We start from the raw sequence: 19,215 nt of genomic DNA, 5'->3' as shown, positions 1-19,215 counted from the left end.
AAAATCTCAGAATATATATATAAATAACATACCGTGAAAATAACACATAGAGCATCAACATGAAGCCCAAGGGTGTCGTGTACCAGATACCATACTCCAATCTTAAAAATCTAGGTGCCCTCGATGGGTTACTCACCAAGAAACAACGCGAGAAGAAACGTTCTTGCTTGTCGAAAGGACATGGAATGAAATTGCTGCTCAGCACACCTCAATTGAAAAGATTGCAGCGTTCGCGGAAACAGCAAAAGATCGGAGGCTTCATATTCAGCATCCCGGCCATCCTGGCAGCATTGGGGGCCGTTGGAAGTTTGGCCGGCGGAAGTGCCGCCATCGCGAAAACCGTCATCGACTCGAAGAAGAACAAAGCGGAATTGGAAGAACAGAAACGTCACAACCTGGCCATGGAGAAGAAAGGAGGAAAGGGCGTGATGAAGAAGTTTAAAAAAAAGAAACAGAAGCACTCACCAACCGAGACATTGAATCTCTGATCGGACCGTTACGAATCAAACACTTCAGAGGAGTTTTCATGTCCGACTCGTTACCTTCAAGCGTTAAAAGAAGAGAATGCGGAGTAGTCAACTTGGACGGTCAAGAAAATCCAGGCACGCATTGGATATGTTACCACAAAAATGATGATAAAGCATTCGTTTTCGATTCTTTCGGAGGTGTTCCACCTACAAATTTAGTCTATTATCTGAAAACGAACAAAACCTCTATATACTACAACGACGAACGCATTCAAAATTTCGGAGACGTGAACTGCGGTCATCTCTGCCTCTCCGTGCTCGCGTTTCTCTCTAAAATAAATAACCCTACGATCGAGGATTTCCAGAAAGCATTGTGGAACCTCAAACACCATCACTAGGATGGGCGTGTTCCATCTCACGAGCGAATCTTCAATCTTGAAACTCACGCTGCACGACGACATCGTCTATCCTAAATCCGTGGCTCTGCGTGCATTCTACAGCATGTACCTCATACCTAACGTCACGCAGCACAACAACAAAATTAGCGTCGGAAGCGAACACATCGTCGTCACGCCAGGACAATACAATCTTTCCACTTTGCAAGCTCAGTTACCCAAAGGCACATACCTTTCTCAAAATTCGGTCACGCACAGAGTGGAAATCCTGTCCGCGACGGAGACCGTGGACCTGGGCACCATGGGAGAACTTTTAGGTTTCGAGAACGACACCAAACTCGAAGCTGGTATCAGCACGTGGCAACCAACATTCCTAAATTCTTGGCCATAGAGACTCTGAACGTACACTGCAACGTGGCGGAAGGCATGATCACGAAAACTTCGGACGGATTGTTAGGAAGTCACAAGCAGACGGGAATCATAGCCACGTTCAAACCAAGTTCCGAGTTCATGGAACCGATCATCTACACGCCCTCTTCGCCGATCTATTTTCCAGTATGTCGCAACCGCATAGACGACATAGAGTTGGTGGTGACGAACGAGAAAGGAGACGTGGTGGATTTCGCAGGTGCCACTACGACGGCCATCGTGGAGATCAACGTATAATAAATAACCATACATAGTGAGAATGGAGCAAATCGAAAGTTACGAATTGCAATCTTTCCCTCCCAACCGTCGCACGTTCGCCAATCTGAACGAGGCGAACAGGGAGATCGAATACGACGTGGACGTAGGCGACGGGTTCGTTCATCCTCACAGAGCGGACCTCTACCTTCAATTCGACGTGGTGAAGAAGGAAAGCGGAGACGCGTTTCCTGCAGCAGCAAACTTGATACTCGTGGACAACTTCGTGCCTCACCTGTTCTCGCAGGTGGAGGTGAGGAAACACAACACCGTCATCGACAGAATAGATTATCCAGGCATCACGTCGACGGCAGTGGGAACGTTGAAATTATCCAAAACGGACGCAGCGTACTACCAGGCCGGGGGATTCGAAGCCGGGACCAAAATATCGACGAGAAGTCACACGGTGCTCTTTCCCATGCGTCTGCTGCCGGGTTTATTCTCGGACTACAAGGAGATCATGTGGAAGGGAGGACTGAGGATCACATTTCGAAGAGCGGCCAACGACAACGACGCACTGATGCGATACGCTACTTTGGGTCCGGACGGCACCACGCCGATAGCCAACACTCTACCCGAAGCGGCCAAGTGCGTCATCCAAAGCATGGAATTGAGAATGCCGGTGGTGGAATACGAAACGAACTACGCCCTCAAGTACAAAGCGGAGATCTTGAAAAGTCCGCAGGTGTCGATTCACTTTCACGGTTACCAGTGCGTGCAGAAGATGGCGTCGGGAAGTCACATGGAATTCGACGTGACGACGCAGTTCAACAACATACAGTTCGACATGCCAGATTTCGTCGTAGTGCTCTTTCAGACCGGGAGGGACAAGAATCAGGAAAAAGATTCCAGCAAGTTCGACGACTGCAAGATCAAGAACGTTTATCTGAAGAATGGACGCAACGAAGTGTTCCCGCGCGAGAATTACAACCTCGACGTGACCAAAGACGATTACCTCAAACTTTACGAAGCGTTCTCGGCTTACAAACGCGTGACCGAGGGAAGCGTGGACATGTACTACACGCCCAGCGAGTTCAAAGCACGGAGACCCATGACCGTCATCAACACATCTAAGAGAAAGAAGGTTGTGGTCAACGATCGAACCAACATCAAGGTCGTCTGCGAGTTCCACGATGCCTTGCCCGAGGATACCCTATGCAGTGTCATCCTGATTGCAGAGAAGTCCTTCGCCTACGACGTGAAGAACGAGAGGGTCACAGAGCAGTTTTAACAAGTTTTTTAACATCTTTTCTCTTGCACAATAAGAAATTTTATTGTACTAGCACAATCAGTTACAATGGCACAATACGAATTTCACTAGTTCAGATCAGTTACAAATGTCAATTTCATTAGTTATCAGTTACAATATCTTTTTTGCACTATAGCACGAGACAATCAGAAAATTTGCACAAAAAAATTTGTTGTTGTTTTTACACGTGAAAATTAACAATAATTTTTTTTTTTTTTATCGTTTCAGATGCTGTCGAAACATCAAAAACACATACACACACACTAGAAACAAAGCATGCAACTTTATTTGTAACACGCACATACATTCTCCATCTTCATCAAGAAAATATTATAATAAACATAATTATTTTTATCTATATCTCACAATAAAACTCTATATCCAAAAATATCACAACATCAAATAACACTAGAGTCGTTAGTACACGTTGCATGCATTACGGAGGTCCTCTGTAGAGTTTCATGGAAGTTTGGGGGAAAAAAAAAACACGTGAAACTCTACAGAGGTGCGGTAATCTATAACCGCAGCCATTAGAAAACTTTTACATTTTTTGGTTGGGCACCACGCACCCTGGCGAGGTTATAGGGGCCAGGCATCCTAAAAAACAACAATTATTATTTTGTTTGTTTGTTTGTGTTACAATACATAAGCGCGCGCGCGCGTGCGTGTGTGTGTATGTGTGTGCGTGGCACATCGTTCCCCCCGAGAGAGAGAGAGGTTTACAAAAGTCGCGATATACAAACATTGGCCCCCGGGAGTTGGAAAATTACGATATGGCGCATTCGCTCATTACTGTTCCCAGCTATAAGTTTTTCTCTCTCTCTAGCCCTTGCCAACTAAAAAAAATGTAGGTAGGAGTTGGCAGCACTGCGAGAAAATAGAGATCATGCCTTACAAGAAAAAACCATTAAGGCGATTTTTATTTGATGACGTTGAACCCGTGCAGTGTTCCCATCCATCCATCTCTCTCTTTTACGGCAGTGCCGGCTCTCCTTGCCCTGTATATGTAGGTTGGCAAAAATTGCTTTATGCACTGTAAAACAAACCTCAAGCAAAATTGCCAGCCCCTTGCTTGAGGTTAGGTTAGACAAGAAAAGCTGTAGGTAGGCTGTCGGCTGTTTAACTCTTCCCTCTCTCTCTCCTCTCTCTTTTTTGTAAAAGGCTATGGCAAAAGTACCAGTAGGTTGGCAACCTTGCTTTATGCACTGTAAAACAAGCCTCAAGCAAGGTTGCCAGCTCCTTGCTTTAGGTTAGGTTAGACCAAGACAAAAACCTTGGTGATTTTTTTTCGAGTAGGTGTTGGCAACACTGCGAGCCCCACTTCCGGTTGCAGAACTCTCAAGCAAGATTGCCAGCTCCTTGCTTTAGGTTAGGTTAGACCAAAAAAAACCTTGGTGATTTTTTCGAGTAAGAAGTTGGCAACACTGCGAGCCCCCTGAGCCCCACTTCCGGTTTGTGAACTCTCAAGCAAGATTGCCAGCTCCTTGCTTTAGGTTAGGTTAGACCAAGAAAAACCTTGGTGATTTTTTCGAATAAGCAGCTGGCAACACTGCTCCTCACTTCAGCTCCTCACAAGAGGTTGGTCAACCGGGCTGATTGCACTACTTGTTTGTATATAAGATCTTTAATAATGTGTATGCTTATCCATTTAATAATATTTAACAATTTCTTTGAAATGTAGTGGTATTATGTGGTATGGGGTACAATTTAATTGTATGACCGGAAAACAGCTGGTGAAAAATGTCATTGTGTTTATTGTGCGTTCTCGCTAGGAACGTAAAATAAATGCTATTCCCTTGTCAAATAATTAAAAATGAAGCATGGCACTCCTTGAGAAAGTGTTCCCTTCCGCCGGAAGAAAGTTTGGATACACCCACAAATATAGTTGCATAGGATCTTCTGCAATACAACACATTGTATTTGATATTGTGCTACCATTTATCTCAATATTTGCGTGTAAGATATTTCACTGTTATGCTTACGTGCTAATATAGCTAATGCTATAGAAGGTTCTCAGCTGCGCTCGGAATTTAAAATAGAGCACTATCAATCATCTACTTCATCATATTATCATTAGACCTCGGATTTTAGGTTTTAATCCTATTTTTTCCTTTAGAGGTATGTAAAAAATAATACGTTATGTCAGTGTTTCGTTACAAAATGCAACAACTGAATAGAAACTATTTTAGGTTTATGTGCCTAAATGAAGACTTTTTTTAGGATGATAAAAATCCTGTGAAACCTTTAGAAATATATATGTCACACAGAGTCATATGTTTCGTTTGGTCACGAAAAAATTCAATGACGAATGTGTTTGAAACATACTCTCTCTCGATTTTCCTTCCTCCAAGTGGATGGTGATTTTTCAAAGGTCTAAACAAAGGAAAATGGCTGGTGCCACTATTACCTGTACAATCCAAACTGGTCTGATCTGTGTGGTCTTGTTCACTTTCGTGTCACTTCGGTGCTTTATGGTATTCACGCCTTACAAACTAACATCCGATGTCTAATTATCATATATGGAAGGGTTAGTCGTATGGCTTGTATTTAAGATTTTTATGAAAACAAAGGAAATCCTCGAATAGCACGTTTTACAAAATTGTGGTTGCAAATAAAAATGTTGTGTGAAATTTGACAAATACACCTTACTTTTTGCAACATATTGTTGCTACGAACCTCGTAGCGCTGCACTTCACTGGTACAGCGTCTCTCAAAAGTTTTAGGACAACGACATTTTAAACTAGGCAACACAAATTACGTAAGGCAATAGTGGGTTGCGTGTAGAGTTAGGCTCAATTTCATGGTTGCCATATGCACAATAGATATTTATGAAATACGCGAAAGAAATAAAACCAAGTATTATTGTATAAAACTCTAAAACAATATCAGTATTTCATTTGTCGCAAATAAGAAAAAACCTGATTGTAATTTTCATATTTATAAGAATTATCCAATTTTTCTCCACTTCTCAGTTCGTTGAAATGGAGCTTTTGTTATTTAACATTTCTCCTCCCCCCATAGTTAATTCCAAACAGAATTATTTCGTTTCACACTGCGTGGACAATGAACACAGTGGGATATGTCTAAAACTTTTGAAAATTTTCTGCCACCGGAGGGGTTTGAACCTACGACCAACACATTGACAATCTGCAACGGTAGCCACTTCCCTACAATTTTTGTTCTTGAGAATAGCTACGAGGAGCTGACCAGTGTGAAATGTAGACGCAACTATCCTCCTACATGTAATGTGCAAATAATACTTTTTTGTAACAAAGAAAACGAAGGTAATACGAATCAGCGCAAACATCTAATGGAGAATTACACATGATGAGTGTAACGGAACATCGAACGACCCATTCAATATGTGTGCAGACGTGCTGGACAATTGGACATTCAGAATTCATTACACCCATCGAAGCAGAGGAGGACATTTGAACGGCATATTGTTCAAAACATAATGCTATAGTTTGCTCTTCAAAATAAAAATAAATATATCTATGTCATTATCACTTGTGGTTTTCATTTTATCTAATTTTAAAGATCTGACGTTCCAATTGGTAGACCATATATAATAATATTCGTTAAATAATAATATAACAAGGAAGTAATGGCAAACTCGGGGTCATTACATTACTTTTTGTAATAACATATTTGAATTCAATTGCATGGTGGAGGCACATTGCAGGGTGGTTCGGATCTCACATTAAATTGTAGATTCAGTCCCAATTAGCCTATCTGTGCATAAATTTGCTTTGAAACATTTTTTTAAAATAATTTTATTAGATACGAATCATATATATCAATACAAGATCATCCCAAAATAATCTTACATGTCAAATGTGTGCGCGCACAACACACACACACACACAAACACACACACACACACCATACACACGCACATACACACACACACACACACAGAGAGAGAGATGTTTCTAATCTCTCCCCGCTTTTCCCTATGAAAATTTTGTTTAATTGCAATACGGGTCTCATGTGTAGTCAAGCATGTAGGTCAGGCATTATTGTCGTCATAATAGCATGTATTCTAGCGTAATTGAACTGCCCACCCATGACACAGTGGTAATCTAAATACGTCCCTAAACTATATTCGAGTTTATTCATATAAATGTATATACAGGGTGTCATTTTAATGGCGCCCACGGACCAAGGAAACGGATATAGGACATCAAAACAAACAACATTTCTCAGTAACATTTTTCTCGTTGGTGCGTCGTTTCGGCGCTACAGTCGTTCAAAAAAGCCCGTTTTGCCGCCTGAATGCTGGCAACCACACACAACATTTGATTGCATTTGTGACGTCATATCCCGTCGTGAAGCGATGCGTTCCAGGGTTGCCAGGAACACACATACTCTGTGAAAAATGACATAGCTACAATCAGCCACATTATGTACCGTAACACAAAACTAGAAAACACGTTCTGTAACCTAACAGGAAGTAAACAAACGATACGAAAAATGGTAGAAAGAAAATAGAATTCAAGTGGAAGTGGTCATATCGAATTTTGTCTCAGCTTACATGTTAAATATTTGCAAATCTAGTTACCAAGTTGGCATCTACAATTTAGTCTATCCACTTCGTCCTTCTGATACTAGTTGTCTGTGACACACTGAACAGATGACAAAATAGAAATGAAAGAACTCAAAATTCCAAACGTAAGGAACATATAATATAATGTATATTCAGAGCATTATGAGCCAAGTAGCAAAAATGATTGAAAATACAGGGATATAAGTAGTAGTAATACAAGCTCTAAGACGACTATGTGTTTATCTATGCACCGGATACACATGTAATAGTTTTCAAATGTGAACAGGGCAGTATATTCTGTACTGATTCATCATTAGATTGTTACAATGGTTGTACGTGTTTAGCCATAATGTAACAACGTGAACCTCGGATACTTCCGTTATCAGCACAAAAGTACCACATGGCATCTGGACACAAACCTGTAGATATCAACCTTGCAAGGAGATTTGCAAATATTTGACATGTAGTTGGGCGTAAACAGCCACATGTAAGCTGTAAGTCCAATAAAATTTATTGTTGTTGATATTTTAGATGTAGGCTGAGACAAAATCCGACATTGACATTTCATTTTGAATAAGTTTTTTACCATTTCTCATATCGTTGGTTCACTTCCCTCTTCCCCTGAGATGACTGCTGATCTTGTGGCTGGTAGGCTATGATGTTCGGTCTGCTGGACGCGTTTCTCGTTTCGTTTTACAGCTAATAATGTGGTTGGTAGTTTGTCATTTTTCACAAAATTTGTGTGTTCCTTGCAACCCTGCCGTGCGCTGTTTGGCCGCAGGATATGACGTCACAGGTACGATGAAATGTTGTGTTGGGTTGCCAGCATCCAGGCGGCAAAACTGTCTTTTTTGATCGGCTATAGCGTCGAATCGACGCACCAACGAGAAAAATGCTACTGGGAAAAGTTGTTTGTTTTGATGTCCTCTATACGAATCTGTGGTCCGTGGGCGCCATTAAAATGACACCCTGTATATATTTGAAACGCAGCAAAACAGAAAAAGGGTAAGGGAAAAAAATCGCCTTTGCTCAGTCTGTCTCCAACCTCTTCCCACCTGACTGATTATGGGATATTAAGTTTCTGAATAGAAAGAAGAATCATGACAGGTCGTTCCTGCCTACGTTATTGTTTCCCTCCCGCTTTCTAAATACTTAGGGAACTTTGCGTTGCTTGCTTCTCTTCTCTACCTTGGCTGTCCGCATCCCGTCACCAATATCCGAGAAAGCTTTCCTCTTCCATTCTTCCTCACCCCGATATTCATCTTCTATGATAATATACAACAGTCGGCTTCCGATACTCATAATAAAATCATCCTTCTTCGTTATTTTTCACCGCTTCTCGCTTTCCTTCCTCCATTTTCCTGTCGGGAATCTTTGAACTCTTCAATCTACTCGCGTCCAAGACTTTGTGGTTTCCCCACATCTCATATTTCTTCATATCCAGGTTGGGAGGTTCGTTGCATTTCTCTGCGTTTCTTAAATCTCCTCAACCCCAAAGGAGCTTTGACTTAGCCCTGGCGCCCTGCCAAGAATTTAAGAAGGCAGCCAAATATGGAAATGGAGAACCCCCAGGCTGCATTGCCCGTCTTCGATCCGGCAGTTCCAAGTTCGTAATTTTATCTGGAACAACATACAGTAAAATTTCGAAAGTGCGTTGACTGCGTTTTCTCCAATTTCCAAATAAAGTTTAATTTATTTTGAGCATTGTCCTTTATCGATAGTGGTAGTCATGGGCGTCCGGAAAGGGGGGCAAGGGGGAAAATGAAAGTCAATCAAAAAATATGTATTTCACACATATAATTTAATTTTAGCCACAATAATATGTGTTAATTATTGCATGAACACCATAAATTCAAATGTAAGCAATGTTTTTTAGGGAACAACACTATTTTTGTGGAAAATTTGCCTTCGTTTGCCACCCACTGGAAAAAATACCTTCCTTGCCCCTCCCTGGAAAAAATCCTGCTGACGTCCATGGTGGTAGTGGTGATTTTTAGTTTCAGTTGGTAAACTGGATTTCTAAACTGGCTCAGCTCATGAAGATAGTTTAAAGATTTGGTAATTAAACGCTGGATCAGTAGATGTGGCTGATGGTCCTTAATTCATTGCAGTCTGTATTAATCCGAATTAACTTAAGGAGATACTAACGATAGTAATGTGTGGAAACAAGACAACTCGTCCTTCATTCGTATTTGGGAAATAAATGTATAGTCACTCGAGTGTAGAGAAACACTGAACATAAATGACCATGTAAAGTTCGAGTCCTTATTCGAAAGCCACTTTACTTCAAAGAACGTTCTTAAGATCAGTTTCCCTCTGACAACCATAGTATGTGCCAAGTCAACGTGGAGCCCATTAAACCCTCCCATCAAACTTTCCCCACAAATAGAGTCCATTTTAGGAACCGACAGTACTTGACAAGTCCTAACTAAATGAGCTTCTTTAGAGGTTTCATAACTTTGCTAGGTTGTGTTATTATGTTGTGCTATGTGGAATCCTTGGGAGTGTAATGTCGTCACAGTGAATGAATGGATGTCTAAACACTGCGGATACAAGTGGCAACAGAGCTTGTGATTAAAATAGATGCTGGCTCGAACTAACATCTAGCATGGAAAGAGGAAAGAAGAGAATGAGAAGAGGAGGAGGAAAGAAGAGGAAGAGTGGTGGTAATCGGTAAGGTAGAAATATCGGAAGAAGAGGAAGCCTTTTTGAAACTTGGCCGAGGTTTCAATGTGAAGGAGAGTGGACTATGAATAAGATAAAAATGACATCGTGGAAGAAGTGCTCCAGATAAAAGAAGAGGCAGAAAGAGACAAGATTAGAAAGAAGACAGCAGCTATATTGAGGAAAGAAATGGAAAAGCAGAGAATATCAGATAATGTATGTCAGAAAGAAAGGAAAGGCATGAAAAAATCAAGGCAAGAAATGATATTGTGGTGGAGCAGGCAAATAAGGGAGGAGCCACTGTAGTTATGAAAAAATAATGGTACAAGAGGAAGTATGAAGTTCTAAAAGAGGACAGCTATGAGGAGATTTGTGGATCAGAAGAGGAACAAAATATTATAGAGAGAAGATCATAAAAGACTGTGGGAGGAGAGGATTTAGAAAGTGCATCAAGGAGGCAGGAATACTACCAACTTTGAAAAGCTTTCCCAAGATACACAAAGAGGAGATAAATTTGAGACCAGTAATGGATTGCAGGAGCAATGTTTTGGAACCCTTGGAGAAGAAGTTAAAGAAGATAATTGGAGTGTTAGTGAAAGAGCAAGAAAGCAGATCAGTGAGGAACACTGAGAAGGTGGCGGAACTTATAAAAGGACTGGAGGTGAGTGGGGACAAGTCGACAATGTTTAGCTTAGATGAAAATAGCATGTTCCCTAGCATCAAGAAGACACATAGTGAAAATTGGTAGAAAGAAGATGGGAAAAGTAGTAATAGGAGAATGGGACTGTGAACGTATAGTGAAAGCTCTGCAAACTGTTCGGGATAATGGTTACTGCAACGTGGTGGATAAAATAATTATAATGAGTGAAGGCCTAAATATAGGCACTAGTTTAAACCCAGTGTTAGCAGAATTGGTAATGAACGAGTGGGAAAAGAAGGTGATCGATAAAGGAGGGGACAATATAATTCTGTTCTGCAGATATGTGGACGATTGTTTCGGCATATGGAGGAGAACAAGGAGGCAGCTGGACATATTTGTCAAAGACATAGAAGATGAACCATGAGGGATATACTGAAGCTTGAAATAGAAGAGGAAGAGAACGAGAAGATAAATTTCCTAGATATAGTGATGAAAAGGGAGAGAGGAAAGAAGATTGATACCACTTGGCATCAGAAAAGGGGGCAGCGGTGGTCTTCTGTCACAAATGATGTGAATGAGGGGACAAAATAAATTTTATAAAGAATATGAAAGACAGAATCAAGAAAATATGCACGAAAGTAGAAGAAAAAGAGAAAAATAGAGAGCTTATGGGAGTAGCTAAAAAAGAATGTGTACGAAAAGGAAGACAGACCTGGCGAAGGAAGATAGAAGATAAAGAAACAGGAGAGGGAAAAGAGAAACTTTTGTCTTCTCGTTTAATATCTAAGAAACTAAAAGTTAAAATATACAAAATAGTAATTTTGCCTGTAGTATTATATGGGTGTGAAACTTGGTCCCTTACATTTAAAGAGGAACATAAATCGAAAGTATTTGAAAATAAGATCATTAGGAAAATATTTGGACCTAAAAGGGAAGAGGAGACAGGTGAGTGGAGAAGGTTACATAATTTAGAACTACATAATTTGTATTCATGTCCAAATATTATTAGAATAATTAAATCAAGAAGACTTAGGTGGGCAGGCCATGTGGCACGAATGGGAGAGGAAAGAGTCGTTCACAGGATTCTTGTTTGGAAACCTGATGGTAAGAGACTTATAGGAAGGCCAAGACGAAAATGGAGGGACAACGTTGAGATGTACCTAAAGGAAATCGGTAGGGATTTAAAAGAGTATATAGATCTTGCTCAAGATAGGGACAAATGGAAGGCCTGTGTTGCTGCAGCCATGAACCTTCGGGTTTAAGAAGGCTAGAGAGTTAGTTAGTTAGTTAGAGGGAAAAGAGAAAGAGAAAGATGTGATTTGGTAAAATGAGTATGGGGAAAGCCACAGAGACAATAAGCAAAGTACTTTGAAAAGCGGGCATAAAGACATACAGAAAGAGAGGCCGCAGCATTTTAAGGATAGCGAACAAGAAGAAGGAAGAAAACAGAGAGGAGGAAGAAGAGAAGAGGGGATTATATATGAAGTTCTGTGCAAGGAATGTGATAGTGTGTATATAGGGGAAACAAAAAAGAAACTGAAAGACAGGTTGAACCCACACAAGGATGACATAAGACTAAAGAGGGAGAAAAATGTTATATTCAAGCACACAAAAGAAACGGGACACGATATAGAATGGGAGAAGGCTAGGAGGATAGAGAGGAAGAACAAAGGACTAGTGAGGAAGTGGAAAGAAGCCAAGGAAATACAGACAAAAATGAGAAAAAAATAATGAACTGGAATGGGGGGCGGAAAATCAACAAGGAATGGAGTGGAATGTTAGAAAGAGTGGAAAGGTGAAAGAAAGGAAGGAGGAGAGAAGAAGGAAGAAAAACAAAGAAAGAAACGAGGAGATAGTCTGAGAGTGTGTATATATAAAATGGTGATTTGCAACTTTCATCAATTTATCGTGAATATTCGTCTGAAGAAGACGCTGTTACAGGGTGGAAACGTTCCCCTTTTAGTGTATATATTTGTTATACTATAAATTCTGCCTTGGTCAGTATTTTAATGTTTTATTAACATGGAAGCAAAGGTTAACAATGTTACCAATAATACACGATGTTCACAAGAAATTATGAAGGTACTTTTGAGCGACTCCTTTTATTTAGATGTTCTTTTATTTTTATCCTAAAATGTTTCTTAGGGAAGACATTGATGGATTATCAGTCATCAGTAAATATTGATTATTAGTCATTAATTATGTTTACACGTTTCCATGTTCGTAATCGTACACAAGGGTAATTTTTAAAATGTGGTTCTTTCTATGAATAGCATAAAAAGAATTCAGCTTTTCTAAAATAGTGCATTGTTCTTTGCAGATCATATTAACCATATTAGGGATGTCGCTGGTGTGAACCATGTCGGGCTTGGTGCTGGATACGATGGAATTAACTAGTAAGTTTAAATAATATTGTATTGACGTTGGAAGGGTGTAATTGAGATACATTTATGGATAGTCGTGTATTTGCATGATATTGTAAAGCGGAAAATATGTTATGATAATATTAAAAAAAATATTCCTTTTATTAATAGAGTATGTTATGTCCTGAATATAAACATTAGATGAAAGTTATTTAAATGAAAATATATGCTCATAATGACATGCTTAGTAAGGTTTGATACCAGGTATCTTCATTTAGTAGCAAATTAGACCTGTGCGAGGATTGAAGCCGGTAATACTCCTAAAATAGTCCTGTGCAACCCAGACGAAGCAATCTCATCAGAATATTGCGTTTCCAACCAATCACAACATATTTTCTAGGTTCTCGAAGACCATCATGAATCCAGAGGCCTGGAATACCTCCAGCCAGAGGCGCTAACTTAATACATTTTGGGAGGGTGGGGCGGGCAAGGATCCACAACAATATATATGTATATTATTTGACCTTCTATGTGAATGATTGGTGGGATAGAAATATCCTTGCCCCTCCCTCATAAGTCGGCGTCTATTATTCTAGGGTTCGATCCCCGGTGGAGATAGGTTCCCTCTCTAAACGCCATATCCAGTCCCGATTACCCTATTTCAGTACAAAGTGGAACTGAGCATAAAAGTGAACTTAAGACACTTTGGCTATTGACTTTATAACGTAAAAGATTGACAAGAATTTTAAATTCCAGCAGGACGCCATTACCACTGTACCATCGGAAAGATTATAATTTTGTTATAAACCCTAAACAATAAATTAAGATAATGTGAAATCTAGTTTAAAATATTAGAATGTATCTCTATCTAATAACTGGTATTTTGAAACTCTGTGTGAAAATTATGTCAGTGACTTATTCGACTGCATTGAATTGCAGCACTCCAGACGGTTTGGAAGATGTGTCCAGCTACCCCATGCTCCTGGCAGAGCTGGCCAGAGATCGCAAATGGAGCTCGGATGACATTAAGAAGCTGGTCGGGGGAAACCTAGTCAGGGTCTTCAGGGAAGTGGAGAAGGTAATTGTTTGGTTAGTTTCACATAAAGTTATGGCGGAGTGAGAATAAGAATACCAACTTAGACAAATATTGTTTTAAAATATATATATATATATTGTCACTATCAATTGAACAAATGTTGTCTATATTCATTTTTAAGGTAAGTTACCGCAATAAGGCCCGGGCCACAATAAAGCCCACTAACTGTTTCTCTGAAACTATGAAGAGTGGCTGCCAGATGGCAACATTGTATGAGAGGTGAAAGTACTCGAGGAAGAACATTACCCGTAATTCCCGCGTAGTATGAGTCGTCGTGGAACTGGAGCAGTCCGAAGTTTTGTTGCTGTTGCAAAATAGTGAGATATAACTTTCAAACCACATATCTCGTCTTATAAATGTTCATGTATTGTAGACTTGTAGACAGTAGGTCTGCATTTAACATTAACCGTGTCCATTACAACAACAAAGTGTTTCCCGTTGTACTTTTATTGTACTGAGCTGTAAAATTACGAAACGGTATGTCGTGCCATGTTACACAACAAGGCCGAAGAGCTTGTGTGGTATGAGGGACATGGTGTCATGAGGAGTGTGCTGGGATACTACCTCAGGACGTGGACATTTTCACTTGCCTCGGTGCTAGATGTACTGAAACTAAATTGTAAGCTTAGACCTTTATTTCGTAAGTGGTTAATAATCTGATGAATCTGGTCTTATTGCTTTTTTCTGCTTTGAAGCATAATTTTGTAACAATTTACCATCGAACTTTGAGAGTTGCCACGCGGGCCTTATTGTGAAATAGGGTACAAAGTAAGGCCCTTTGCAAACATTTTTTCATCACATTTTATTTTGTATTTTGAGGAATTGTACGACTGCCATATATTGATAGTCTGTAATCAACATAATAAAGTTTCATGTCCTGTAACAATAATTGTCGATTCTTCTAAATTGACAGTTTCAAAGGCAAACATTTTTAGGTGGGCCTTATTGCGGTAACTTACCTTATTTGATGTGATGATGTGTGCGTGCGTGTGTGTGTGTGTGTGTGTGTGTGTGTGTGTGTGTGTGTGTGTGTGTGTGTGGGTGTGTGTGTGGGGGGGTGTGTGTGTGTGTGTGTGTGTGTGTGCATATCATAAAATATACTGGAATGTCACAAAAATTAACTTGAGTAAAATATATCCAAAAATATTTCGATTTGGAGACAACTACAATTTTGTACAGTTTTACATTTTGAAAAAAATCACAAAAATGTGCCAAATAAATAACACAAGCGTAACTAATGCGCACCTATAAATTATTAAGTAACTTATACAGCGTGACTCTGAAGTAAGTCCCACTTTAAAAACATATATAAAAAGTACTGTACATAGCCTATCATAAGCTTTTTGTGTCACGTCCTTAAGGTTTTGTGGTAGAATGAAGACATTACATGGACTCAATGTGAGCGCCGTGTCTGAGGCGAGAAACATCAATGCGGTAATCTAGCTCTTGCCAGACTCTGGTTAACATGTCTGGTGTGACCGTAGCTGCAGCTTCTTTATCTTCAATCCTCATTCGCAGGTCATGAAGGTCTCAAGGAAGATGAAGCACGTAAACACGGTCCTTAATTTAACCCCACAAGAAAAGATCCAGTGGAGTTATGTCTGGAGATCTTGGAGACCATTTCAGAAGAGCATTATACGAAGGGCCTGTTCGTCCTATCCAACGTTCTGGAAGCACTTCATTGAGGAACGCACGAACTGCTCAGTGATAATGAGGCGGCGCTCCATCCTGTTGGAAGAGATAATTATCTGAATACTCATTTACTTGTGGCATCAACCCAAGCTGGAGGATGTCGAGATAGGACATGCCTGTAACAGTGTCCTCCGCGAAGACAAACGGGCCGTACAACTTCCGGTGTGACATGGCACAAAACACATTGAGGTTGGGGGAATGTCGTTCTTGTTCAATGACTATGCGTGGATTTTCTGTTCCCCTTTCCACTGATGTGGAATGTGGATTCATCACTAAAAATGATGCGCTCGAAAACAGCACCACTTTCCCTTAACTCTCGAAACTGACAGGCAAACCGAAATTGTTCTTCTTTATCGTTAGCCTTTAACTGCTGATGAAGTTGTAATTTGTATGGCTTCATGTGGAGGCGTCTTCTTACAACCTTCCATAGTGTCTGGTGCGGCATTCCTAGCTCACGAGAAGCTCTGCGCATGGGTTTTCTAGGACTCCGTTGGAAGACCTCCCGTACACGCTCGACACGTTCATCAGAGACTGCCGGGCGTCTGGTTCTTTCCTGTGGACATAAGCAACCAGTTTTGACAAATTGTTGATGCCTTTTCTTGATAGACTTGCTAGAGGGAGCTTACCATACCTCGTTCGAAATGAGCGTTTCACTTGCATAGCACACTGTTTTTTTTTCAAATTCCATCACGCAGAACGCCTTTTCAGCACCAACAAATCCATTATTGTAGCTTTGATGAACAGCGCCTCATGCGGTCAACTTTGCAACTACAGGAACCTGTAATGAAACAAAAAAAAAACCTTATGTGCATCATATGCAACTAACAACATAAACTACAGTACAATAGTTTTCTAATAATAAAGTTTTTAAATTGGGACTTACTTTAGAGACACGCTGCATGTAATTTAAAATTTTTAATAATAACATTTATCACAAAATTACCATTATTGCTTATAATATTCTTAAGTGTTGTCCACTTTCTTATTTTAAAGAAAATTTAAGCATTGTAGCAAACGAGGAAGTACGATTGGTACATTTAATTGGATATTTTAGTTTTATATATACAAATATATTTTCCGCTCATGAATCCCGCTCATGAATCTTCACTTCAAAGTATATTTAACTTTTTCAATATCAAACTAACATCTACGTGAGCCACGTTTCTTAATGTCGAAATACTTATACTAGACAAACAAAACGCGCTATGCAAACCACTCTGCCGAGAAGGTCGGTCCTCTGAAAAACATCATGTTGTTGATATAGACAGAAAATTAAAATTCAATGAGCACATTACAATCATTACTGAAAAATCCATGCATCTCCTACGTCCTTTGTACAGATTCAAGGAAATCCAAAACCAATCATACATCAGCATATTTTAAAAATGTTTTGTCTCCTCTGTTCTTGAATAGTGCTTTCATATCTGGATCATGCCTTCTAAAACTAAGCTTTCCAAGACTGATTTTGTACTCGGTTTTTCTCGTTAATGCAAACATAGAATACGTTCAAGATTTCTCCAGAAAACAGATTTTTGCCTGTTTTGAATATACATCCACCACAATATCGTCTTGAACTATAGCTCTTTTCAGTTGTTACGGCGTGCGCTCTAGAAGCTGGCAGGGGAAGTGGAGAACGGGGAAACGACCTATCCAGCGCAACGAGACAGGCCGGTTAGAGAGAGAGACTGCAGCGTTGCCAGAGTAGCGGGAAAGGCGAGTTGAAATCGAAAGAACCATGAAATACAGACGTCCCATTGTTCGTGTATGGCCTGAGAATGCGTATTATCCCCATCTTGTGGTCAGTAGAATACCGATAAGTGTATGATATCAAGGGTATACGTTGTAGGAATTCTTTCCAACTGTACCGAATGGTAGCTAGCATTGTCCATTACAATCACTGCGTCTTTGATATTCCTTTCGTCAAGCGTATCTAAAAACTGCAAAAACCACTGAAAACTAATTTACATGCCTGTAGAAAACCAGTGTGACTGGAACCTACGTGACAAACAATAATGCGCCCACCTTTACCCACGGGCACTTTTAAACCCCCTGTACCCTCTTTATTTTGCCAGATTTTCGTTGGAGCGTAATTCTGATCTATGTACGTTTCATTTAAATGAAATACCTATATAGGGCAAAGGTTCCTTATTTTTTAGAAGATGCATTTTTCTCAAAAACGTTACTCTGGCTGTAACTCGTATATCGGCTCTCTCCATAAGAAATCGTCTACCGTCATTGCTCTTTTTGTACTTGAACCCCATATACTTCAGTATCCTTCACAACGACGAAACTCCCCACTGAAAGCTTATTAATGTATGCAAATCAACGAAAACTTGTTCAGCGTTGGATATTCACCCTTTACATAATACCCGAGGATAATTCTTCTTGTTATATCTTTATCGCAACCGTCGATTGCCTTTGTGATAGTTCCTTTTGATTCGTTTGCGCGGTGATTCAAGACTGTCTTTGCCTTCCCTAACAATATGCTGCACAGTTCGCGTCACAATGGAACAGCGAGAGTACAAATAAACGTAACATCACATGCCATATACACGTTTATCGAAGAAACAATGCAGTTAGGCAATACACGACGCGACAACAATTACTCCCACGTATGTTATTCCTACATTCCGCTCATAACAAACAGGAATCAACACTGGGGCAAAAGACCATCAGCAACGCGGTGAATTGGCAACACAGCAACGTGCAGAACGAAGTTAGCGCCTGCAGCTTCCTCCCGCAACTGCCTAACTCTCGGCTCCACCGCTAGGTGGTCTGTTCTCTGGTTGGTCAGCGGCATGTTCCCCGGTCCCCACTTCCCCTGCCAGCTTCTAGACCGCACGACGTAAGAACTGAAAAGAGCTATAGCAGACATATATTACTTACATAATGTCATCACCGTAGTTAGATATTTTGGTGCCAAACTACTAGGCACCGTCATTTTATGTGCGTCCTCCAATGGTTTGTGGTACTTACATCCTACAGATTTTGAAATGAGAAAAGAAATAAAAACTTATAAAAATAATAATAAAGGTTATATTTAAAGATTCATAGTTTGCATTTCTGATTTAAGAATATTGCAGTTATGTCTTAGTGAATGAATAACATCTTTTAAGACGTTTCATTTCTACAACTTTTGGTATCAGAAAATTCCATCAGTATGTTATCAGATCACATTTCTGCCAAGTGTAAATTTCTCCGTAGCGTATTCTGACTTCGTTGTCTTAAAGATAAGAAAACTAGGCTTCAGCTTACGTAGTCTACCCCTCGGTACGGGCTTCCAAAAAATCATCAATCGTAAATTGAAAACGAATTTCTAATTAATCATTTTAATCTGTGAGTGTGTTGGGACAAGGAAAGATAGTGTATCCAACAGAGGTTAAGGTCGCCAGTTGTTCAGAGTATCTCCAAAAATG

General features: G+C 40.0%; 1 protein-coding gene across 1 annotated transcript in view; it reads left to right on the top strand.

Annotated features, from left to right (window-relative positions):
• LOC145980420 (dipeptidase 1-like) overlaps positions 1 to 19,215 on the top strand; it is a 168,804-nt gene that overhangs the window by 133,391 nt on the left and 16,198 nt on the right. Inside the window, exons 10-11 of the mRNA XM_083113502.1 lie at positions 12,969 to 13,044; positions 13,951 to 14,089. Coding sequence (XP_082969628.1) covers positions 12,969 to 13,044; positions 13,951 to 14,089 — 215 coding nt within the window. The remainder of the gene's footprint in view (positions 1 to 12,968; positions 13,045 to 13,950; positions 14,090 to 19,215) is intronic.

Source organism: Lepisma saccharinum, chromosome 27, assembly GCF_977018435.1.
Source record: "Lepisma saccharinum chromosome 27, izLepSacc3.1, whole genome shotgun sequence".
In the NCBI taxonomy this organism is placed as follows: domain Eukaryota; kingdom Metazoa; phylum Arthropoda; class Insecta; order Zygentoma; family Lepismatidae; genus Lepisma; species Lepisma saccharinum.
This window is presented reverse-complemented; position numbering and strand designations above follow the sequence as displayed.